Source organism: Tachysurus vachellii, chromosome 4, assembly GCF_030014155.1.
Source record: "Tachysurus vachellii isolate PV-2020 chromosome 4, HZAU_Pvac_v1, whole genome shotgun sequence".
NCBI classification, from domain to species: domain Eukaryota; kingdom Metazoa; phylum Chordata; class Actinopteri; order Siluriformes; family Bagridae; genus Tachysurus; species Tachysurus vachellii.
Window position 1 is genome coordinate 13,094,788 of NC_083463.1, and position 25,525 is coordinate 13,120,312.

At 38.1% G+C, this 25,525-nt stretch overlaps 2 protein-coding genes across 9 annotated transcripts in view; one reads left to right on the forward strand and one right to left on the reverse strand.

The window, feature by feature from the left end:
• tgfbr3 (transforming growth factor, beta receptor III) overlaps nucleotides 1-2,791 on the reverse strand; it is a 91,230-nt gene extending 88,439 nt beyond the window's left edge. For both annotated transcript variants that reach the window (XM_060867805.1, XM_060867804.1), the window contains exon 1: nucleotides 2,558-2,791. The gene's annotated coding sequence lies outside the window, so the exon portion shown is untranslated. The remainder of the gene's footprint in view (nucleotides 1-2,557) is intronic.
• Nucleotides 2,792-11,191: 8,400 nt separating this feature from the next.
• Nucleotides 11,192-25,525, forward strand: part of brdt (bromodomain, testis-specific) — a 16,707-nt gene continuing 2,373 nt past the window's right edge. The window contains exons 1-19 of one of the 7 annotated variants that reach the window (XM_060867823.1): nucleotides 11,193-11,845; nucleotides 15,708-15,985; nucleotides 16,945-17,082; nucleotides 17,147-17,309; nucleotides 17,704-17,831; nucleotides 17,927-18,292; nucleotides 18,791-18,919; nucleotides 19,042-19,260; nucleotides 19,341-19,519; nucleotides 19,606-19,883; nucleotides 20,002-20,100; nucleotides 20,612-20,743; nucleotides 22,454-22,512; nucleotides 22,626-22,725; nucleotides 23,362-23,724; nucleotides 24,033-24,133; nucleotides 24,501-24,591; nucleotides 24,702-24,772; nucleotides 24,896-25,089. In XM_060867823.1, the coding sequence (XP_060723806.1) occupies nucleotides 15,734-15,985; nucleotides 16,945-17,082; nucleotides 17,147-17,309; nucleotides 17,704-17,831; nucleotides 17,927-18,292; nucleotides 18,791-18,919; nucleotides 19,042-19,260; nucleotides 19,341-19,519; nucleotides 19,606-19,883; nucleotides 20,002-20,100; nucleotides 20,612-20,743; nucleotides 22,454-22,512; nucleotides 22,626-22,725; nucleotides 23,362-23,724; nucleotides 24,033-24,133; nucleotides 24,501-24,591; nucleotides 24,702-24,772; nucleotides 24,896-25,089 (3,062 nt within the window). In that variant the 5' untranslated portion in view covers nucleotides 11,193-11,845; nucleotides 15,708-15,733. Of the gene's footprint in view, nucleotides 11,846-15,707; nucleotides 15,986-16,944; nucleotides 17,083-17,146; nucleotides 17,310-17,703; nucleotides 17,832-17,926; nucleotides 18,293-18,790; nucleotides 18,920-19,041; nucleotides 19,261-19,340; nucleotides 19,520-19,605; nucleotides 19,884-20,001; nucleotides 20,101-20,611; nucleotides 20,744-22,453; nucleotides 22,513-22,625; nucleotides 22,726-23,361; nucleotides 23,725-24,032; nucleotides 24,134-24,500; nucleotides 24,592-24,701; nucleotides 24,773-24,895; nucleotides 25,090-25,525 lie in introns of all 7 variants that reach the window. The other 6 variants (XM_060867824.1, XM_060867825.1, XM_060867827.1 and 3 more) reach the window with 6 other exon arrangements.

Genomic DNA, 25,525 nt, shown 5'->3' on the forward strand with positions numbered 1-25,525 from the left:
GTACTCTTTAGACAAACTTGAGAGGACGGACCAACGTTGGACCAAACTGCCCTAACGTACACAATTAAACACTATAATTCAAACATCTATACAGACAGAGATCACCAGTCACAGGGCACACATGACTAGAACATTTACACAAACATGAATCATCTGTGTTAATAATCAGACCATATCACTGTGCACACGCAAACACACACACGCACCAACACGAACGGCATGTGAACGCACACCTAGGCCTCTACACTCTCTCTCTGAATCATCAATCACATGAGAAAAAGTAAAGAGTTACTGAACTGGGACAGAGACAGAAAAATGAAAAAAATCCCTCAAAATAATTGACCTGTAGATTTTTCAAGCTATGACAAGTTACAGTTTATATGTCAGCTCTATGATAATACCTATTTAGAAGTATATGGTTTTATTAAATATGAGGTGTATAAACATTCTGCATATACTGTATATTGTACCACTTGAAATACATTTGTACCTGAAGTCCTTTCTATGGGGAAATGGCTTAGTTTCATTTAGACATAAAATGCTATTGATGTTGATCAATAAATTTTATTATTCATATAATAAAACGTAAAAAAAGTATACTTCAAGTTGAAAAAGCAACCTACCTGGATCTCTCATCCAAAAAAACACAAAATCCAAGACACTTGAACCCTTTGTGGTCACACTGAAACAGTGTGGTTACGAAGGAGAATAAAGTACATGTCTAAATTTTGATACCCCGAGGGAGTAGCTCCACTATCTGAACATCTGATCTACAGCATTATGGTCTTGAATCAGAAAAGAGTCATACGTCTCTCATAGCACAACTTCTTTTCATCTACATTTGTGATTTACATGTAATACACAATGGTCTTCTATGTCATCTGTCTATTAATGACTGGTATTTCTTATTCAGTCACATCATAGCCATTAATAAATATTCATGCAAATAAATGGAAATTCCCCTACAAGAGACCTTAATCGCCTCTATGCATGGTTTACATGTAAGGCACCGATAATTAAGTATGTATTGCTCAGTATTCAGAGCATATTTACACTCAGCATGTGTATTCAAATGCACCATTTCCACACACCCTGTGCTGAGTTCAAGTCTATTTCCAATTAGAGGCAGCTACACAAATAACACAGCATGAGTGATCAAAGTCTAACTTTTATTATTATTTAACTGCTTACACTAAATAAGAGTGAGTAGTTTGCACTAAACTGAAAGCACTGTACCGTGAAGTTTTGTTCAGTTGATTGATTTTAATCATCAGGCAGGAAAATGTGTCAGTAGCTTGCTAGTGGTGTGCGCTGTGCAAAATTTGGTGCCTGATGTGCATCCTTTTGTTGCAATAATTTCTGCACTGTGTTTTACACTGCTTTGTCATGTTTAACAGCTGGCCTGAGGACAATACGGGTTTTACAACCAGTCATTCAGAGACAATTACACCTACATACACAGAATTACACTACAAGGCTTTCTGAAGCAAACCCAAATCCCTTTGCTTATTAGCTTAATGAAATTCCTGACTAGTGCATTTCAAATGATCTTGAAAAAAAATACATGAGGATGAAAAACCACATGTAGTCATGAAACCCAAGAACTCACTGCTATGCAAATTCCATCGTACAGGGTTTCACAATCCTGCTCCCTAATTGCGACCGCACATTTTAGTGTATCCAATTCTCTAATACTCATATACACAAATAAACACGCACGTGCACACACACACACACACACACACACACACACACACACACACACACAATCATTTGTCTTAGTATACTTGTGAATGCATTAATTATGAGATAATTAATGCAGCTAATTAATGCTATGCTACTCATAACACTAACCATAACCTATGGAACAAAACAAAAAACATTTTGCATCTCTAAATAAATACTGTAGTTTTGTAGAAGCCACAATGTCAAATTTGTCAGATATTCAAATACCCAAGATTTTAAACACACACACACACACACACCCCAGACTGAAGACCAAGCTTGAAACACTGATCTAATACTCTAATACAGTTTCCCAAGCCTGGTCCTGGAGTCCTACTGTAACTCATCAGAGTCAGGAGTGTTAGAGCAGGTGAAAAACTAAAATGTGCAAGACTTGGAGTACTCCAGATAACATGTGCTCTATATCATATGGTGATTTAAGCAGGTATGACACAAAAATAAGCATGGTAATATTAAAAAGCAAAAGGTCTATGGGTATCTCAACACATCATCATCATCATCATCTTCTTCCTGAGATAAGGATGCTACGGCAACTTTTGCTACACGGTTATGTCAAGTTTCAATTACTACACAAAATATTGAAGCTGTTGCACGACAGTGAACGCGCTCGGATGAAAGACTACTGAAGATGTGTTTATATATTCACTATAATAAGCTTATCCTCCAAGCGCGCGCGCTGTGCGCATCTGTCCACTGATGTTATATATACATATATATATACGCTATAAATAACACGCACACAGCTGGAAAACATCTAATCGTGCTGTTATTGCAGTTTGGCAGAAAGAAAGCGAGGAACACACTGACATACCAGCCAGTCTTCACAGTCAATGCAAACTTCTTGTGTGAGTTGAAGTTTGGAGCAGCGACAGAAACAAACCCAAAGCCAAAGTTACCGGTTCCTTTTGTTTAAGTAAACGTCATACGGGCATCACGCAGTCTCCGTGCATTAATGTCATCAGCTGTGAGACGAGATTTCGGGATAATAACGTGAGTAAGAGGTCTCAAAAAGTTTTATCCGCGCTCGTAGTGTGTACTCCATGAGGAGGCGGGCTTGTAGGATGGGAACGGGGCTTAAGGGGCGGGGCTTGTTGTCATTACAGAGATTCTCGAAGAACCGATACCTTTTAAACAACTCTTTAAACGGGCAGAACTGAAATAAAGTGCCTTTTTTATGTCGTGTTCAAATTGTACAAATTCTTGTTGACAAAAGACAACGCGGTTTTATTTTTTATAATAACAGAAATTAGGCAGAATTTTTCATTTTAACGCAATCATAGATCATAGTTCAATAGAATCGAATCAGTGAACCGACTCAATAGACTAAGCAACTGTAAAGAGGTTTGTGGGCGGGGCCTGTTTATTATTTCACTGAATTGGTGCACTGACTGGAGTTAAACAGGAGGATGATCTGCTAAAAGACTTTCAATTTGCATGCACATTTTAAATCCGTTTAAGCACAGGATTAATTTGGGTTACACAGACATCAGTGTAGTGCAGGATAGATCTGTACATTTTTACATAAATAATATGGAAAAGAAGAACTTATAAGCCAGAATCATTGTGGTCTTCTGTGCCTGGAGCAAATGGAAGTTTTTTTTCTACCCTAACACTTACTATTCACAGACATTATATAATAAATTAATAGAACTGTTACAGCAGGAAAATTCTAAAGCATGAAACATCTTGGACAGACACGCTGAGTTGTGCACGGTGCTGTTATTAAATGAAATAAAATTTAATTAAATATTCTCTATGCAGAATGCTGCATGTCAGTGCCAACAGCTGCATTCTCTTAATTTCATCAAGATTCTGTCAAATGAAATCATAATTATGTGTCTCGTATACACTGTTTTTCAGATTTTCAGACAGTTACCTATTCTAATGAAAATGACTGCAAATAAAAATTCGGTTACTAGTCCATTACTGCTAAAAGTGACTGTAGGTGACATCCAGTTAGTCTTATTTGCATAGAGTTTTGCCATTTAATGGCAAAGAGCTATTATTCACCGTTAGACAAATTTGGTCATTTCTTCCAACATACAGTCCATCTAGCACTTTGGGTACCATGGTTTCCTCCCTAGTCTAAAGACTTGTAGAATGATTGGCATCTCTAAATTGTATGTGAGCATGTATGCAATGTGCTTTACAATGGTGTCACCTGCTTTGTGATCAGACCTTCTGTAATTTGGCTCCAGCATCCCCTGACCATGCTTAGGATGAGCACTACAGAAAACGGATGGATGGATAATAATAAGTTAACAAACATACAGACACCTCATGTCAATTTGTTTCATGTGATTTTATTTCCCCCAATGCACTTACAAAACAATTAGTGCAATGTTTCAACAAAACAAATTATCAGCAACACCTGTGACACTTGTAAAAGAATCTTGCAAAAGAATAATTTATATAAATTACCTGACGTGTGCAGGTCCACAACAATCTGTTATTGTAATGTTGAATGTTCTTTGGATTTTACAGTGGTAATGAATGACAAAGGGATGTTTCCATGTGTGCGGCCATATTTAAATCCCAGGAAAAAAACTGAGTAGCTTTTAAAGACTGATCATTTATTTGCATGTATAGAATATCATAATATATTTTAAATATTCTTTAAAGTAGTTGTGTTAACAATGCTTTCTTGTTAGAAGAAAAATAAATTGTTTCTTCTCTTATTTGAGTGAAAATGTCTGGTTTTTGTGTGTATTGTTCATTGTTACAAGGAGTGCAAATCATTTTTAAGGGCATCGTATCTATGTTTCCAGCACCCTGTATTCCACCAGAATGTTTTCAGGTTTCAAAAAGCCAGGTTTTGGGTCATGAGCACATCAGTTATCAATAGTCAGGGTTTTTAACATAAAAAAAACTTGAAACACCCTTACATTCCTCCAAGTCAGGTTCAATCTAGCAAACCTAACACTGAATTTTTTTCTTCATGGATTCCATAAAAGGTCTGTGTAGAAATGTAGTACATAAGGTTTCCCCTACAAAAAAAAAAAGTGAGAACTGGAAGACTTAAAAACCATCAAGGAACCTTTTTTAATGCCTTTGTAATGTGATTCTTGAGTCACTGATATATATTATTTCCAAATTTCTAAAAAAAAAAAAAAAACAATCATAATTTTTACATTATAAATATTCTAATTGTAGTTGTGGAATCATGGAAATGAACATGCCTTTAATCTCAAACAGCGTGTTGAACTCCCTTGACAGAAGATCTTATCATTAGCGGGTCTTAAAAAAAGTATGCTGTGATAACAATGTCCCTCTAAGGTCAATGCCATCTTACATGTATTTGCTTCAAGGCCTGCTGACCGCATAACGCGTGACCTTGGAGGACATCTATCAGGAAAACATCTGAATCCAGCAGATATCATATAGGCTACGCCAAGGATGATCTTCTCTCAAGGATAAATTCTCAGTGATAGTTCAAAAAACAGCTAAGAATCGTTCATCTTATCTCAGCTCAATTCAGGCTAATATGGAAAATCTGCCTACTAAAAAATGTAGGAAGTAGTCGGGAGTTTATGATGGAAAATATGTCATATTAACATAGAAAACAACATAAGACATCCATAATTGAGCGTTTTGTTTATGCAAGTGGGTTGACAATAAATTTCCTCTAGCAACTAGTCTGCCAGCATAAGACATTTTTGTTCCATTCAGGAATACGATATTTCTAGGTTGTTAAAGCATTCGTGCTGTTGCTGGTTATATTTGTTTATTTGATTTGTTTGGTGTGTATTTTCTTCATGATGCCATTGCCTCCTTTTCTGCCACATCTTTCATGTAATTCAACTGAAATGTTCTGCTCTGCTTTGCTCCCGGGGAAATGGAAATGCACTTCAGCTGCTTACAGTGTAAATGTCAAGACCGTGATTTGCCACTAATGAGGTAGTACGCCGGAAGACTTTGTTTTGGAGCTACATGCCGTGTTTGTGCAAAAGAAAAAAAAAAACCCTGATGTGCTGCTTTTTGAATGTAGATGAGAATGCATTCAAAGAGCTGCTATCAGCTTCCACTTCCTCATACATATGTATTCCTCAGCAACATGTCCCGCCTCATCACCTGCCAGTGGGAGAGTTTGTGAAAACTACACACAAGACAAGATGAAATGAAACCCTGAACATGAAACATTTGCTTCAACTTTATGATCTTCTCTGGGTATCAATCTTATTTGTGATCTTTTTTTTTTTTTTCTTTTTTCAAAAGCCACTTTTCTTAGTCTCCTTTTTGCATTTGTAAACATTGCACTTCTATGCAGGATAGGATTTTTACATTTATTCACTATTATCTAAGTGAGAAAGGATTAGGATACATAGTCCAAATCCAAATCTTGAGCCTGTCAAGGACAAAGCCACTCAGCCTGATTTAACAAAAGGGACTTGAGAATGTTAGCTAGTGAAGTAAATAGAGTGCATTTAAGCAGAAGGCTGAGAGCAGGTCTGCTGGAGAGTGGAAAAAATGGAATGCACATGGTGACGGATGTGGTGAAGCTGTGGCAGGTGAGAACAGTTTCTCCCACATCGACCACATCCACATCACAAGAGACAAGTGATTCAGAGTAAATAGAAAACTAAAAGAAATCATTAGACCTCTTCAAATTTTCATCTTCTTGTTAAAAACCTGTCTAATGAAAACATGATAACATGTGAACAATGTCCACAAAACATGATCAATTTCAGAAAATACAGAAGATTTAACAGCCTTTAGCATTTTCTCTGAATATCAATATAACATTTCAAAATGTTTTTTTCTAATCAAATAATGGCATGTGCTTCCCTCTTGTGGTTATTATTTCAACCTCATCCTTATCGGTATACAGTTCCCAAAAATAAAATAATTGCCTTGATTATGATATTGAATGTTGATTATATCTACAGCTTCTGGAAATCTGATTCTGCTGTTCTTTGATATGTATTAGGAAATTTATTGCACTCATCATTCTGCTGTCTGCTTTACTTCTGGAAATCTCTTAACAGTCATGAAACAAACCTTAAACAATTAAATGTATAGAAATATTTCTCCATGTGTGCAACTGGTGTCTAACATTTACTTCCTCAGACTTGCTCATTGGGGACAAATACATATACACACATACATACATTCATACATGCATACATACACACTGTGAACTATATATATCTTGAATTTTTATTATATTAATTCTTTATACTACTCCTTATGTTTATCTTTTGTTCTATGTTTATGTTCTGTAAAGCTGCTTTGTGACAATGTCCATTGTAAAAAGCGCTATACAAATAAACTTGAATTGAATTGAATTCTTCTGCAGAATAACTTGGCTTAAACTTCTAATAAGTAGTTTTGTCTGAGCAACACCTCAACACCTTAATCACTGAGCATAATTACTTTGTTAATGGGCAGACACATTAACTCATATAACTCCTTTAATTATTTGTCAGATTATTGCTTTTATAATCGAAGGTGGATTCTTTCATTCATTTTTTAGTAGTACTAGTTAGATATCTAACTTTGGTACCAAGAAACACAGAACTATCATCAGAAAAGTTTGTTTGGTTGTTTGGTTGTTTGGTTGTTTGGTTGGTTGGTTCACTGTAAGACAGAATTTTATAATGTATGCTAGGAGAGTAAATCTTTCCTGGATGGTTGTACATATGAATAATAAGAATCCAAATATGTTTTCCTTATGCATGTGGCCATCAGAGATGGCAGGGCTGCCTGTCACTTCTGGCAAATGCTTGTGCTTAGAAGGCAAAGCATCTGTGCTCCATACAAAGAGAATATGAAAACGCACTGCACAAATCCACTGACATGATCCAGTCATGTCATGATCCAGTCATGGACTGCACAACATGAATAATGGCTGATAGCCTAAATATTTGAAATCACAGAGCTTTAAAGAGGTAATTCAGCCCTCTCAATTTGAGAATGAGATTACAACCACTTTTTCTTTCTCTGAAGTAAAATGTACAATGAATAGAACCACTTATTGTAAACCACTGAGCCCATGTCTATGATCATGCTTTTGTCCAAGAAAGAAAAAGCTTATTGTGACCTTATTGAAAAATCATTAACAATCTTTTAGGTGTCTGAAAGTGATAACGACTGATGAGCAATGCTTTGAGTATCCATGGGATACTTTAGTGGCAGGGGGTGCAGTTTAGGGCCCTGTCCTTAGTGCAATTGGGCATGTGCTAGAAACCTGAGACAGGGATATTTTGTAGTCTAAAAGTCTCTGTAGCAAGTCTTACAACCAGGTGGTGCGCTATATCCAGATAATAGAGTACACAGCGTTAATATAACATTAACAGTTTACACCTGAGAACATATCAGCCACAGGTTCTAAAGGCTATTGCATTCAGGAGTCCCTCTCTGACTGCTGGGTCAAAATCTTCCAAATTCTCCTCACTGTGTACTGCCAAACCCATAGGTAACCTCATAGAAAGTGCCAAATTGTTCCATCCATTTAATGTAATCAGTCAGGGAAGCTGTCAAGGTGTTCCATCTATTAGTCAGAGCAACTTTTGGGAAACAGTGACACACTTTGAGGTATCTGAAATTAATAGGGGGTTTGCTGATTAGGGCCCACAGACCCACAGTGTAAACTGGCATCTGCTAGAGACTTGAGAGTGTGACCCTGTCAATAGCAGCGTACAGTTTCCTAACTGTACGCTGCTATTGGAGGTTTCCAATGCAGGTAACAAATTTAAGAGGAACTGCCTATATGTCCTTCTGCAACACAGTGTCAAAAGACCTTACAGAATGTCATTAGTGAATCTACATTCATTGCTTCGGCAGCAACTATGTAAATGAAATAACTTCACTGCAATTGGGCATGGTCCAAAGCCACCTTTATCACTATCAGTATAGTCTTGTTTTTTGATGTGGAAAATCAAATCAGTATGTCCTCATGACCAGAAGAAGAGAGTGTTCAAGGCTGTGAACATCAGTATGCCCATCTGATTCAGGCCACTGCCATTAAGAAGGTGGCTGTCTTACCTGCTTGGACCTTGATGTGAGATGGTAGAGACCAATTCATATTATTATACAGATGCTGCTAAATCCAAAGAGTTACATAGTGGTGCAACATAGTGGTTCAATTGTCAGTTCACTGTCAGACATGTAATGTCTCTCTGACCTGACACATGCATAGCATCCCTGAATGTCTTTGATGCAATGCAATCATTTTAGTGACATATCCTTAATCAATTTGATCTAGTATGTTCTTTTACAAGATTCTAATATTACAATTGACCAAGTCTGGTCACAATTGACCCGGAGGAAACCCCCGAGGCACGGGGAGAACATGCAAACTCCACACACACAAGGCGGAGGTGGGAATCGAACCCCGACCCTGGAGGTGTGAGGCAAATGTGCTAACCACTAAGCCACCGTGCCCCCTATCAATGTAAAATTATTAAACTTAATTCAGAACATTATTCTAATTTCAAGATTTACAATTTCTTATTATACTGGCTGATCATTATATTTCATAAATTACTTTATTACATTTTACTTTAGAAATTATTGTTAAAAATTAGCAAGATTATCAGCCAATAAAACAAGAAATGATTCGTATGACTGGTAGGCAGTTTAGGCTGCAGCACTTGGCTCAGGTTTGACTTTGATTTAGGGTATCAATCTGCCAGCTGGATGCCAGGTCACAGTGGTGTTCATCCTCAGCTTCCAGGGAGGTTAGGCTGCATGAATGTAAATCATTTTTCATAGTCTTGACATTGATGAGAATAACATATTATTAAATAAATTATGTGCTCTGTGTGTGACTGCATGTCAACACTCATCACTGCCAGAGTTGCAGATACTCGATCTTACAGTTCATAAAAAAAATTTAAAAAATGCCTTCCAATGGAAGTTTGCCTGCAAAAAGCAGGAGTCTACTGAGGTACAGGTCTGAATGTCAGATGGGATATTGTTCTGTCGCTGGTAGGGAATACAAAGGAGACTGCATAGTTTACAGTAGAGCTTTATCAGCATGCATGATGGAGTGACTGGGATTAAACAGCATGAGGCAGGTAATAACCAGCAGAAATCTTCACTAAATTCTGTTTACCTCAGATTTCCCCTTAGGGTCTATTGTTTGTTCTTGTTTAATAAAGTGCGTATTCAGTAGCCTACCTTTCATCTCACCAATAGTAAAATGCACCACTGCATACTGCTGACAAAGAGTATCTACTACACTGCCAAATGTTTGTTGACAACTTGACCGTCACACCCATGTGTGCTTGTTGAATTCCAGATGTAGTCCTCTTTATAATCCATATAAAGTTTCTGTCAGCTCTTATTCTTAGTGTTTCAACAATAAAATATCATGACATTATAACTTGCATTATAATCTGAGCTTTCCCAGCTTCCCCAGTAAAACTAATGACCCTAAATTGCTGGTAAGCCATACACTGCCTTCTGATATTATGCAGCTCATTTTAATTCGTTTTATTAAACCTGCATGTATATTTATTTCTTCAGGATGATCTTTTTCATATACAAATACATCATATAGTGACATGCTCTGTGGATATTTTACATACATGTTAGAAAAGTGTACAAAATAAACCAACACACCAAGACTTACAGTATACCAAGGGGAGATTGGGAGACCGAAATGAATTGGCTATAGCATAGGGTCATATAAGTAACAAATATATGTGCGTGTGTGTGTACATACACATTTTACAATTTTGTAAAAATTGATAGTATTATTTTAGACATGGCAAAACCTTGCTTTGGTTGAAGACAAAGAGGTGTCATCACTGTTATATAATGTTGTCACTTACGAATATAATTTCATCAGTCCTTTCCATGTATCCCCTATACCATCAGTCCTTACCATGCATCCCCTATACCATCAGTCTTTACCATGCATCCCCTATACCATCAGTCTTTACCATGCATCCCCTATGCCACCAGACCTTACCATGCATCCCCTATACCATCAGTCCTTACCATGCATCCCCTATACCACCAGACCTTACCATGCATCCCCTATACCATCAGTTACCATTCATCCCCTATACCGGTGGCAGTGTTTATGGTTTAAATTAATATAATAAAGGATATTCAGAAATGAGTAGTGAAGGCCTCAACCAGGACTTCAGCAGCATAATGGTTCTTATAGAATATACAAGGACCGACTGAGTAGTACTTATTATACACTGTACAATTGCCTTTACCAAACAATTGATAAGGAGAATATAGAATGTCTCCCTTCCATAAAAGGCCAGTGAGACTGTAGATGGCATGAAATACTTATTAAAGCTGGGTGGAGTAACAGTCAGTCTACTCGTGTATTTATTAAAACTGGTACTGGACATAATTTGTAATATATGACAAACAATAATTGTACCTGACGTCATTAAGCCCAGATTCATTCGCCAATCACTATAAACGCAGCGCGCATGCGCGTAAACGTGACGTCTCCTCCCTTCCCCAGCCTCTCAGCTCTATCCTTGTTCTCTTTGTGACAATTTTCAAGCCTGCTGGAATGAACGATAGTCGGATACTTGCGAAGAAGCTTAATGGCCAACGGAGAAACCCATACAAATAGGCAATAGGGGACATATAGATTAAAAATATAGAGAAAGGTGGTAGAATGTTCTTGAACATGGTCATGTGATGTCACGAGACCAGTTGTGTCGCACTTTAGAATACATACTCTGACGTACGACTGTTTTTTTTACGGTTTCTAAGGTCAGAAACGTAATATAATTTATTTAAGTAGCTTTGTTTGCATCTCGAAAGATTGACTGGTAATAAAAATTATTTCAGTTGTGTTCATTTTTGCTTACAATCCGCTTATTTTCCTCTCAAACGAGAAGAAAAAGAGAACCCGGGCACGTGGAGGGTATTGACCAATCGGAGGCCGAGCTCCGAGCAGAAGGGTATAAATAGCGGGCATGTTGCCGTGAGACGTCCGCCATTGAAGACTGGTGTTTGGGGGTGAAAAAGAGAATTATTTGTTTTTAGACGTTTATTTCAAAGCATTTAAGTAAAAAAAAATTGTATCCGGACGAACCAATCGTTCAAGAGCCTGCATCTTTTCCAGCAGAACTTCTTCGGCACTGTTAAAAACATTCTTTGTTGTGCCAGAGACTGAAAGGTAAATGTTTAAGTAACGGTACAGATTTAACGACAGCTAGGTTTATTTAGCTAACAGGATAAAAACCGTGAGCGAGACGGAGACGCCGTACAAGTCCGCGGTGTGTGAGACGGTAGCGGTTACACGCCGTCTTTGGGGCGGGGATATTTAGCTCAGCTAGTAGTTGGTGTGTGTTTTTTTCGTGAAGGTAGTCTACTTTGTGTCTAAATCCCAAATGGCTCCTTAGAGGACGTGTAGCGAACTACGACGGGGCGTTGACGTCGCTACCTCACTCCGCACGCAGGGCACCTATATAGGGGATGAGGCAGCGTTTGAGACGGAGGCTGGGACATTTTGTATCGGGTCGCCATTTTGTTGTTTGTGTACAAGCGGTTTCACACGAATAAAGCGCGAATAAAACTTCTACGTCGATGTTTAACGTCGATTAGTTTACATTTAGTCTTTTTTTTTTTTTTTAAAGCGACTCATTATTGAATTTAGCTTTAATTTCAGGCTTTTTTCGTGTCAAGTACGACATTTCAGTCGATTGCGTCATGCAGCACAAAAGACCTAGCTAATGATTTAGCATTCTGACGAAGGAGCGGCACTTAAGGCGTTTCTTGCATGTGTACCAACTCGATTAGAATTAAAAATTAAAGTAGTTTGTGTGTAGTTTGTTTTCTAGATAGCTTTCAGGTAGTGCACGAACTTAGCGCGGTGCTACATGGGCGTCTGGTTAGCACATGGCTACATAGCGCGGTGCTACGTGGGCGCATAGGTGACTATAATGACTGCTTGGGTTAAGTAACACTACATCGGCTGTAGAATTACTTGTATTGGGAATAAGGAGCAGTTTGGTCTACAGTATTAAAAGTAGAAACGAATTCTACAGCATTTAGTGATTTAATCCTGATTCTGTGACTCTTAATTAGCATGTTCTCATCTCTCCACAGCATCCGACATTTAACTGTTAATTCCGCAACGAATGTAACACGTTTGTTTTGTTTTTTTTAGCAAATAAAATATAATTTAGTTACTTCTCTTCCTGTTTCTTTTTTACCCCCGAGTTTCTAAAGACTTCTAAGTCTTAAAATAATTCAATTAGAGATTATCATCAAAAGTGTAAACATTCTTTTATCTAATGTTCAGACGGAATTAAAGGACCAGGTGTTAAAATACTCGAGATATGGTTATTTGTGTAAAAGTCAAGGTTCTTACTGAATAAAAATAGAAATAGATCTTTTTCCTAACAGTTTGTGTTCTCTTATTTGTGCGACCAAAGGAGCTCGAATTGAAATATGGGAATGAAATGCTTGGCATTTTTTTATTATGTATTTCTGTGTTATGATGGTTTTAGTTGGATTAGTCAGGTCTATATAGTTCTGTTAAAGATTTCAGAAAGCGGACTGGCCAAAATGTAATTATAAGTTAGTTAATTATACATCATTTTGTTTGCATTCTTGTGATTTATAAGCTGAGATTTGTAGTGTAGTAATATAAAATAATACATCATTTAAATTAACTTGGCATTTTAATTCGAGTCAGTGAGGTAGATGTAGATTAATAGCTAATGGATAAATCTGCTCGAGTTAGTGTTTTTTAGACTTCTAAATCTAATCTAAAATCGAACTGAAATTAAACAATGTGTTCGTGTGGCCAGCTGGGGGCAGTGTATACATTACAGTGCGTACTACAGAATCAGAATCAGGTTTAGTGGCAGTGTGTGTTGACACAAGGAATTTGGTTCCAGCTGTTTGTGTCTCTCAAAAGTACAGACATAACACTGTACTATACATTTAGCTTCGACTGTACAAGACAATGTCAGACAATATAGACAGTATGAGTATTAAATAGGAATACAGAATGACTGATCAGTAATGTACATAAAGTGTGAGAGTGCATGGTAGTGCAGATAACTGTCTTGTGTTTTTGTACAATATGTAGAAGCAATAGTGCGTGTAACATATATGGATGAATGACCGTTCTGATGCAGTACTTGTAGATAGGAAGCAGGGAGTATAATTATGGTGAGTTGTTAATCAGGGTGATAAGGGGCCTGGGGAAAGAAACTCTTCTTGTGTCTGGCAGTTTTGGTAAACAAAGTTCTGCCAGAAGGGGAGCTGAACAAGGTTGTGTCCAGGTTGTAAAGGGCCAGAAGTGTCAATATTTTTCTTGTATGGTACAAGTCCTGGGGAGTAGGCAGTGGAGCACCAATTATTTTTTCTGCTGTTTTAACTGTGCGTTGCAGTCTGTTCCTGTCCTGTTTAGTTGCTGCTCCAAACCAGATGGTGATGGATGTGCACATGACAGATTCAATGACTGCAGTATAGAACAGCATCAACAGCTCCTGTGGCAGACCGTACTTCTTTGATTGACGTAGAAAGTACATCCTCTGCTGGGCCTTTTTGAGAATGGCGTTTGTTTGACTCCCATTTTAGGTCTTGGGAAATGGTAGTGGCCAGGAACTTGAAGGACTCCACAGATGACACAGGGCTGTTGGATATTGTGATGGGGAGTAGTGTTGAGGGATCTTTCCTAAAGTCCACGATCATCTCCACAATTTTGAGTGTGTTTATCTCTAGACTGTTCTGTCTGCACCATAGCACTAGGCGCTTCACCTCCTGCTGACATGCAGACTCGTCGCCGCCTTTGAGTCAGATGAGCGTAGTATCATCTGCAAATTTTAGGAGTTTAAACAGATCAGTTATCTGTAGAACTGCAGCCAGTTGCTCCAGTTCAATTTATGTTGGGGTGTAGAGTTGATACTAAACTATATTCTGAGAACAGCTTGAAAGTAGCATGCTGTTGGTAGTACTACAGACACCTTGTATCTAGTAAAGATCATAGTTCAACATTTTTTACATGTAGAGAAGCACTTAAGGGATTTCTTTGTGGAATATTTATTTCAACAAGATCTGTCTGTAATCCAAATGGTCTGTACAATACAGTGTTGATTCAAATTATCTATCTGTTGTATTTCTGTTTTAAGTCCTTACTGTACTTGTGCTCTTCTGTAACAACAGTATTTTGGTAACAAATGACAGCAAAGAAAGATGATGGTGTTTGTAAATGTAATGTTTGAATATGATAAACAGCAGAATAAAGTGTAATATTTCAATAATGGTAAAATATTTATTTAGAGTATTTTGTGGTGTACTTTGCCAATAATCCCAGATTAGTCTATGGCATTTTGCACCACCACTTTATGGTCATTTGGCTGCCTTCCCTGCTCTGTAGTTAATTATGTAATCATTTGTTTATACATACTGTTAAACTGTATTTCAGCAAGTTTGCCTTTACCGGAAATCACAATACTTGATAATCATTATGCCCTTTGAAAAATTAAAAGAAAACACTTAGCATTTCGTCAGTAATATTTTTACTTTCATTTTTTTAATTACTCAGTACAGATGTTCTAAAGATGTCCAGCTACAAGGGCGTAGGTGTTTTAGTTTTATCCATTATAATTGAAGCATGGGTTAAAAACTAAACTTCTACGAATTCAAACTAGATTATGGTAGATGTGTTTTGGTGGAAACAGCTAATGGTCCTTTTAAAAATGGTGAATACCTGGTTCAGGTGTGGAGCGAGCAAAAAACGTGTATCGTCACCTGGAGAGAAATCATTAAATCACTTAGTCAATTCTACTACATTTGTAGTATATGTCATTAATTAAACTCGTGTGAAAGATTTTTGATGTTTTTATATATCCTGAGCAAAGTAGGAAAAACTAATGCTTCTTTTAATTTGTTTGCCCAAATGAGATGGAAATTCTAGTTGGCATGTATGCTTATTAAGCAGCTGTTTAAGCAACAAGGGTCTGTTTGGCTTTATGTGGCCAGAGGTTAAAATGTCTGTGCTCAAACTTTTTCCCTGTTCACAGTGGTGCAGGTGGAAGATGTGTAATGAATGCTGAGCTGGCCACAGCTTCAGAGCATCCCTCTCCACACGCCTGTCTTTGGAGCAGAACCGACCATGTCCGAGCCGGTGCTCAGCATGAACAGGAACCCACCTCCCCCTGAGTACAAGAACCATAAAAAACCTGGCCGCCACACCAACCAGCTCCAGTACCTGGAGAAAGTGGTGGTCAAAGCCCTGTGGAGGCATCAGTTCTCCTGGCCCTTCAGGCACCCTGTGGATGCTGTTCAGCTAAACCTGCCTGTGAGTTGGGCTTCACTGTGGTTTCCGGCTGCATAGATTTGGGTTTTAAATGAACTAGCAATGGCCATACTTTACTCACTCAATTTTAGAGTTCTTATACAGTTCAGTTGTATCATCTGCACCAAAAAGACTCTGCTTATTTGCTCCTATCCACTGTTTGATGGGTCTTCTAATTTTCTTTGTATTATTAGAAGTAGCAACTCACCACTGATATAAAATTTTAATTGTAAACCCATTATTATCGCTACTTAGCAATGAAAAAAAGTTGACGTGTTGTTTTATGACTGATTAAGCTGAGATGTATCATAGCTAAGTTTATAAAAGAGAGCTACAGCAGTTGCAGGCTTTTATTTTGGCCAAATAAAAGCCACAGCTAGTAATCATTTGAATAGCAGGATCAACCGATTAAACAAATATAATCGGGCATGTCCTTGCTTGGTTGGAATAAAAGTCCTTACTGAGAAGTTTAGATAATCGGCTACTTACATTTTAGCAATATTAATAATAACTGACCATTTAGGCAAAATTATTTTCCTTTCATTTTATAATTGAAATGCATTAAATGGCAATTCTCAAATCAGCAGTAACTGGTTTGATCTGTAAAGACAAACGCTGCTATGCTTTTTCCAGCATGAGGCACATTAGTTTGGCACTATAATGTTTTTCACTGCTGTGCTGAGAGCGGTCCACTCCTAAATATTTTGTCAGCTGTGGTGCTTTAGTTATCTCTTTTCATTCATGAACAGGATAGAAGGCAATGCTTTATTTTTTCAGTAAGTGCATCCCTTCAGAACAGGTGTACATGATAAAAGCATAGGTACTAGAGAGGAAAACCTTTTAATTAACATCTTTGTATAAATCAATTATGGTGAATTATGTGTGTGTATGTTTGGTTTATGTGAAGGTTTTCTGTGATTGAATGAGGAATATAATTTCCACATTTTCTTTCTTGATTTCAGGATTACTATAAAATAATCAAAAACCCAATGGACTTGAGCACGATCAAAAAACGTCTTGAAAATAATTATTATTGGAAGGCTTTGGAATGTGTTGAAGACTTCAACACCATGTTTACAAATTGTTACGTATACAATCGGGTAAGAACTCTATCACAATTAAAATAAATGCTTATAGATTTTTTTTTAAATTGTTGAAACTCAGTTAAATCTCATTTTCTTTCAGCCAGGAGATGATATAGTTTTGATGGCCCAAGCTCTTGAGAAGTTGTTTCTTGAGAAAGTAGCTGAAATGCCACAGGATGAGTGTGAAATCACAGCAGTTACCAATAAGGCACCTTTGAAAGGAAGGAGGATGTCTGCTACAGGTATTTTGGCTTAACTTGGGGGATTATGTATTTATTTATTTTTTCTCTGACTTTTAACACAGCAATATTTCATGAGAAAGATGATGGTTATTCTGAATATCACTATGGCTGTGGCTCACTAATGCAAAGATAATACACCGAACAAATAGAACTATAATTAGCAGTGTTATGCCTGTCAATGTTAATTGCAACAAAGATTAATTTGACAGTTGTTTTGTGTGCAACATTGTATAATCCAATAAATCACTACTACAGTATCTCAAGGAAATGTGGATGGCGCAAAACATTCTGGGCAAAAAGTTTTTCGGTCATTCTACTCTTTTTGGATTTGTCTTCTACATGCAGTTTGTGCAGTTGAATGAAGAAGTAGTTTGTTTTTTTGTGTGCATGACAGGACTTGGGAAAATGCGACCTCCGTCTCCTGTGTCTGAGGTTGTGTTCCAACAGACAGTGACGGTCATTCCTCCCGAGGCATTGCACACCATCTCATCTGCACCCCTGTCTGCTCAGCTTGAAGCCAAAGTCAGTGTTTTTACATAATACAGATGTACATATGTTTTACCTAAGATGGAGATCAGATTCTCAACACACATTTGTGCACTTATTTGCATTTTCAGTTAAAAAAGGGTGTGAAAAGAAAAGCAGACACCACAACCCCCATGGCTCCCATCCTTACCAGCAGTGAGTCATCTCCCTGCATCTCAGAACCAAAGGTTCTGAAGTTATATTCACGGAGGGGCAGCGGGCGACCCATTAAACCACCACGTAAAGACCTACCTGAGTCGCCACAACAGCACCAGGTGGGGCGCAGGGCCAAGCTATCTGAAAGGCTTAAATACTGTAGTGGCATCTTGAAGGAGATGTTCGCCAAGAGGCACTCTGCCTATGCCTGGCCCTTCTATGAGCCTGTGGATGCTGAGGCACTCGGCCTGCATGACTATCATGAGATCATCCATCAACCCATGGATTTGGGCACCATTAAAGTAAGATCAAAAATTAAATATTAAAGATATTTTCCCAGCCTGTCATTGACCATCCAAAACTTGAATAGTGTCCAAGGTTTGTGTCCTTAGTTTTGTACTGGAGCTACAGGTCTAATGATGTTAATAAGGAAACATTTGCCAGTAAAATTTCCTGTAAATTGTCTACATCATCACACAATCCTGTATCAGACAGTAATCTTGAAAATACTTGCCTTGTTACACCAATACAAACCCCAAAAAACAAACTTTGGGCATCATATGTCATTGTGGCTGATCAAGTATACCAGGGACAGAGCTGGCTGTTAATAAGGTGAAGGTGTTGCTTTAAGTTGATATTTTTATTTTGATTTATAATTGATGGATGTTTCCCAAACATCTCTCATAAATGCTTATTTATTAAAAAATAAAAAAATCTATATTAAAAAAAAAAGTGTGTGTGTGTATACATATACATCACAAGTAGTTATCCTGTACCATGTTATTGGTTTTCCCCCTTAGAAAAAGATGGACAGTCGTGAATACACAGACGCCTTGCAGTTTGCTGCAGATGTTCGTCTCATGTTCTCAAACTGTTACAAATACAACCCTCCGAATCATGAGGTTGTAGCTATGGCCAGGAAACTCCAGGTGAATGAGCTCACTTTTTTTTTTTTTGTTTGACTAAGCAAACCGACTACGGTCATGTCATGGCCTCGTGTGAATTTAAGACAGATGACTGAAAGTGAATGCTGTTTTTCTTTTCTGCGCAGGAAGTTTTTGAGTCCCGCTTTTCTAAGATTCCAGATGAGCAAAAACCTTTGACTGCTGGCCAACACCTTGTGTCTAAAAGGGGAAAAAATGAGCAAGCAGAAAGTCCTTCCAGCTCAGAGAGCAGTGACTCAGAGTCTTACTCAGAAAGCTCATCTGACTCTGAGGAAGAGGAAGATGAAGAGAAAAGAGCACAAAGACTCTCTATTCTGGAGGAACAGGTATTTCACAGTAACTTTTGTTGAAAATCCTTATTGTGCATAATTTCTTTCTCTTTCTAAATAACACCTCCTTTAAACAGCTAAAAGCAGTGCGGGAGCAGCTGCAGTTACTGACTCAAACACCTTTTGTGAAGCAAAAGAAGAAAGAAAAATCAAAGAAGGATAAAAGGAAAAAAGAAAAGCGAAAGGGCGGTGAAGTGCAGAAAACAGCTCCTCCAGGGAAGGTGCACAAGAGGTCGAGTAGCAGCAAGTCAACAGGGTTGGTGAATTCACCTACATTTGCACTGTTTCTTGTGTGCATTTTGTGTTTTTGCTGGTTTTAAATTTAAGCTTGTCTGTGGTCAGGAGGAATATGGAGAGCCAAGGGTATGAGTCTAAAGAAGAAGAGACTGCACCGCCCATGTCCTATGAGGAGAAACGACGTTTGAGTCTGGACATCAACAAGCTGCCTGGAGACAAACTTGGCAAAGTGGTGAATATCATCAAGGCCAGGGAGCCTATGCTTAGAGACACAGATCCCGAAGAGATTGAGATTGACTTTGAAACACTCAAACCAACTACGCTTCGAGCTCTTGAGATGTTTGTTATGACCTGCCTCAAGAAAAAATCTAAGGGACCTGGCCGTGAGTGCACTACTACTATGTTGTTGAGGTAAAATCAGAATTTTATGTGTTCAAGACAACTGTCTCACATTCTTTTGTTCTGTTTTCTGTCCCGTTCTCTTTTAATTTCTCTCTGTAGAGAAAAATCCCCAAAAATCGAAAGGTGAAAAGACAAAGGAGACCGGGAAACAGACTGTCAATGAAGAGCTGAACTCAACCAAGAGGACCAAGGCAAAGAGTAAGGCTTCTTTTTCTCTGTTCTCATGTTTTAATAACAAACAGCAATCCCTATATTCCAGAATACAAAATCCCATTTCATACCTGATGATTTAATTCATGGGGATTATGCCATGATCTTGTCTGATTATCTTTTAGCAAGATGTTATGCAAGTGTAAATAGTATTTAGTACATTTAAAGCATAACACATGGATCACTTTTTTCCTCCAGCATGTGGCACTATTTTATTATGTGACAGCGGCCTAATGCATAAAATAATGCAGATACCGGTCAAAAGCATCTTTTATATCCGTTCCAATTATGGTCTCACATTCTTATCAAATGTTGACGTTTGTGCATGCTGAGATGCCTTGATGCTCATCCCGGTTGTAAAGAATGATTATTTGAATTTCTATACTTTCTGGTGGCTTGAACAAATCTGGCAGATGACTGTTTGACGTGAGCCTGAAGTTATCTGAAAGCATAACCACATTGCGTTCAACTCACCAGCCGGTGTCTTTCTCCTTTTTAGGTGAATTGATTGCCACAGAGCCCAAGGATTTAGCGCTCTCTTCCCGTCTTAGTGAGAGCAGCAGTTCCTCCTCCAGTTCTGACAGCAGTAGTTCTGACTCTAGTTCTTCTGATAGCAGTGACTCTGACTCAGGTTAGCTGATTTCAACAAGCACTTTCTCCCTCTTTTCCCACCTTTCCACCTTTTTATCCCCCTCGGGAAAAGGTTGAAATTTTCTCTACCCCCACATCCCCACAGTTCACTAGTTGGTGTAGGGGAAGAAAAAGAGATTACCTTTTTTTTTGGATACACTGTTTTTCCCATTAATAGAACCAATGTCACTTTAACACTTACTGGAACACCAGATACTTGAATGCTACTGAGTTTTTGTTTGTTTGTTTTTGCTATTAATAAATGGGTGTAAACTTTTTATTTGATTATGGATTTTGTGCACTTTTCTTTACAAATGAGCAAAGACGTCTTAAAAACACACTCCTGGCTACAGTTAATGTCAGGTGATGTTTTCTTGTTGTGTGGTTTTTTTTTTTTTTTTTTTCTTTTGAATATTATTTTATAGACTTTGACGATTTTCATGTTTCATCCTACTCACTTATTTTTGTCTGTTGGCATTCTCTAAAGACAGTGCTGTAGTTTGAAACGAGGCCAGCTCGTGCTCAGTACAGGGAAATGCCTGTCTCTCAGACTGAAACAGAGCCAGTGCCACCACCACAAATCTGAGCTCAAATGACACACTGATAAGACTTTAGATTCAAGAATAGAAGATGCGTGATTGGATTTGGATCTATAGCCTCTGAGCAGTAACTTTAGCAATTGTGAGCATTTACTGTCCATATCCAAATAAGTATCATTTAAGTAATACAAGCATTAAAAAAAAGCAACAAAAAAACTTTGACTAGTCTAATCTTTAACTATGTTTGGCTTAGTGTTAAATGATCGCAAAAACAAAACATTGAGGGGAACTGAGATAAAAAAAAAAACAATAAAACAAAAATGCAATAAAACAAAAATATAACATCACAGTACCTGAAGACATTTTTTGCCATTGTTGTTAGTATGATTAAATTACACATATCAAGTTCCACCTTAATGAGACACAGAAAAGCATATTGTGATATAACTACAATAGGCATATTGCCTAGTACTGCACCAATGTTATGGTCTCACGTACATCTGTGATAGAATATGTAAACAAGTTGTCATAACATTTGCTTAGTAGGACATCTTGTCACCCATATTGTAAGTTCTAGCTGTTCCTCTTTTAAACTTTCTGCATTGAGTCATCATTGTGTTGTTTTTTGTTGCATTTGTTTAGATTGTGACTTCACCTTGTAAATATATTATAGGCTTTTATAAAATTATACATGTAACAAAGCAAAAACCAATTGTATGAAAATGCATCATAATTTTCTATGAGGTACTGACTACATTGTAATTGGCATGAGTATAGTAGGACCAAACAAAGGTTTATTTTAGAAGACAAGCACCTGTTCTTTAGCTGTGTAAATTTATTTACCTGAGCAGGTATAAAATACTCATTGGTCTTGGTGTTTTACACCTGGTGATTCAAATAAACATTTTCCTAGATACCTGTTGTACATTTTAAGACTAGTGGTGTGTTTTTTTTTGTCTTTTTTATTTTGCCATCACATTTTGCTCTCACTTTTACTTACCATCACATTCACTATGGCAAATATCATGCATTTGTCTACTCGCATAGGCTAAGCATGCATGACTCAGAATTTAAAAGGACAGAATTCAGGACATTTCATTCTTTCAGAACTTTAGGCTCACCCCCTTTCCCCTGCACAGCTTGTACTCAATTTCATTATGCGTGTTTTACAGAGAAGAAACTTAAGAAGAGAAACAAAGCCCATGGTCATGGTACCAAAATTAAACACAAGGTAATGATAAATGACCTTAAGCTTTAACCTCAGAATTATTTTAGTATGGCTGCATGGAGCATTTCACTTCATGCAACACAGTGAAACCAAATTCCCCCTCCTTCCATGATCAGGCGTTGAAGGAGAGCATTGCCCTTGAGATGAAGGAGTCCTACAAAGACCCGTCGGCCCAGGCCACCAAGCCACCTGCTGAGGAGGCCAAAGCGCCACCAGGTTAGGCTCACTGCATCTGCACCCCTTCTTCTTCTGTGTTAGCTTGTTTTATAAATCAAGCACATGTTTACTTGGGATTATAATGGTGTTTGATGTAGGTATTTTAAAAACGTTCTCCTAAAATGATGGTCAAGAAATAAAACATATTACATTAACTGCCCGTAACTGACTGTAGTTTACGAAATCTAATCCTTTTATATATATATATATATAAATAAATCTTCTGTAGTTCTAACAGTATTGTCAGTCATCTGGCTTCTCCACAACTCTTTTTCCGGTGAATGGATTCTGGCTTCAATGCTCTATTAACTGTGACTAAGGAAAAACCTCATTTAAATATCAGGTCTACAATAATGTTGTTAAAGGTTCTATCAATTTTCAATCAAAATCTATGCTTTAGTACATTATGCCTGTCCGCATAATCTCTTATGGATGCATGCTCCTTCTTATTTGCCTGAAATAATATTTAAATGACAACTCTTCTTAGATGTCCCACTAAAAAGGAGATTTTTTTTTTCCTTTTCATTTTTTTAAGCTGTCCAAAAATAGCACTTGACAATTTGGAGTGTCCAATCGTTCCCACCTTTAATTAATTATTTCTCTCATCTTAAACCTTTACCACTCCTACCATTCTAGCCCTGCACAGCCAGCTGCCTTCTCAGCCTTCCAGACCCAGTGCCAAAGCCACTCCTCTAGTTCGAAAGACCTGGATGACCCCCCAGATTCTGCCCTCTGAGCAGAGCCCGTCACCTCCCACTGCTCTTTCTTCAACAGACATCTCCTGCTCCTCTCCCTCCTCACCAAATAACCTTATAACCGTGCTACCCAAACAGTCTCCCCCCACATCCTGTACACATCCACCTGTATTATCCAGTGGGCCTAAGAGTCCACCAGGTTCCTGCACTTCCCACAGTTCCCCAGCATCTGCTCCCACTGACCCTACATGCCCCATCCCAACTGCTGCCACTGTAAATCCTCTGCTTAAGGCTCAGCAAAAAGGTAAGATGTTGCTGTGAATCGCCGTGATCACCGCCTGCTAAATTCCCTTGCCTCATCCACCTGTGGCCCTCAAATGCCAGACCCGTGAGACTGATTATCTCTGCATGCACTGCTTTTCTTCCATTACGTGATTAAGAGTTGTTTGTCTTGTTGCTAGATTTATGTTTTCTGTCTGTCATAAACCCATGGCTGCATTTTTTTTTTTTTGTTTGTCACTGTCCTGCTCCTGCTATCAGCTCCTGTATTTCATGTTTGCTTAGAGTTGTATTATCTGTCCATTCACTGCAAACTTTGCCCCAACTTGTTAGGGTTCCCTGCTCTCCTTTCTCCGCTATCCTCTCCTCCTGGACTGCCGTCCTCAAACTCTGTATCATCTGTGGCAAGACACCAGCCCACCACCAGACATGAGGTAATTCTGCTTTAGGTAAATTTAAGTGATTAAGGTAAATTTAAGTGATTCTAGTTAGAATTTTTATTTTGTTACCATCAAGTAGTATTTGTTATAAGAAATTTATAACTTGGTTTATAAAGTGTGTCAAACATAAAGTTTGTATTCTTTCCCCACTGATAAATTAAAAATGGATTATTATACCTGCAATTGAAAAAATATTTTATGTATTGATTTTGTAGGGATGCTGATATTTTTGCACTAATTTGACCTCTAGTTTGTCTTTGGACATGCCATAAGAGCCTGGATAGCCAGCTGCTTCACTGGACTCAGCTGTGAGGCTGCTTTTTCCCCCCTGAGCACATCTCATTTTCTCTCTCTTTCTAAGCAGTGTCCCAGTTTGACCAACCCACTGGCACATATGAGGGGGGACCCAGATGTAGTGGGAGAGTCCTTTGTTCAGCTACAGACAATGCCTGGTCAGCAATTCTTCTGAGTCTTAATTCTAACCAATATTTGTAGCCAGAACTGTTGTCATTGGGTTACTTTCTCATCATACACACTTACTTACCTTCACACTTTTATACAGGGACTAAATTTACAGAAGATGGTGAATCACACAAATCAGGCCAAGACATCAAGCCCAGCATTGCTAAAACGGTACCTTTTTTAAATCTTCAATTTCTCCAGTCCTTGTTCTGGAGTACATGGGACTGCAGCTTTTTATACTATCATTAATATCAACTAGCTGTATTAATCTTTATTTGCATTTGACTTTGGTAGGAAATTGTTCTGAAGCATGCAGACTCCTGGACAATCCTGGGCAAGATGACCGCTTCGGCACCTGCTACCACTCGGTCATCCAAGGAGAGTTTTCAACAATTCCGCAAAGCTGCAATGGAGAAGGAGGAACGAGAAAGGGCACGTAAGCTCCAACTAGAGGCTGGCAGAGAAAGGAGCAGCTTGGACAAGAGCAGGTGAGGTGGAAATAACGTCCCTTCACTAGGCTTCTGTGGCCTTCAGTGTGAGTAAAGGAGGCATCATCGCTCACTCCTTACACATGTTATACTATTTTGTTTACAATACTGTATTCCATTGTTATGCAACAGATCAGAATTTATTGGTCATTGGCCAGCTTAAATTGATCTTTTATTCTACACATTTAAACAGTCCCTGTTTAAACAGCCTGGGGTCGATTCACTCTCACATTCATAAAACAGTGGAAATTGTGTTCAGAGCAGTTTTTGTACTTCTGGAGGAAAACTGCTAAGGGATGCACAATCACAAGTCTGCTGGTATTCGAGCTAGTAGAAGGGTCATTTTGGATCCCCATTACAGCTCATGTCTTATTAATTTGCTTCCAGACTCGGGTCCCTATGGCTACAGCCCACTGTGATTGGTTGCATAACAGCA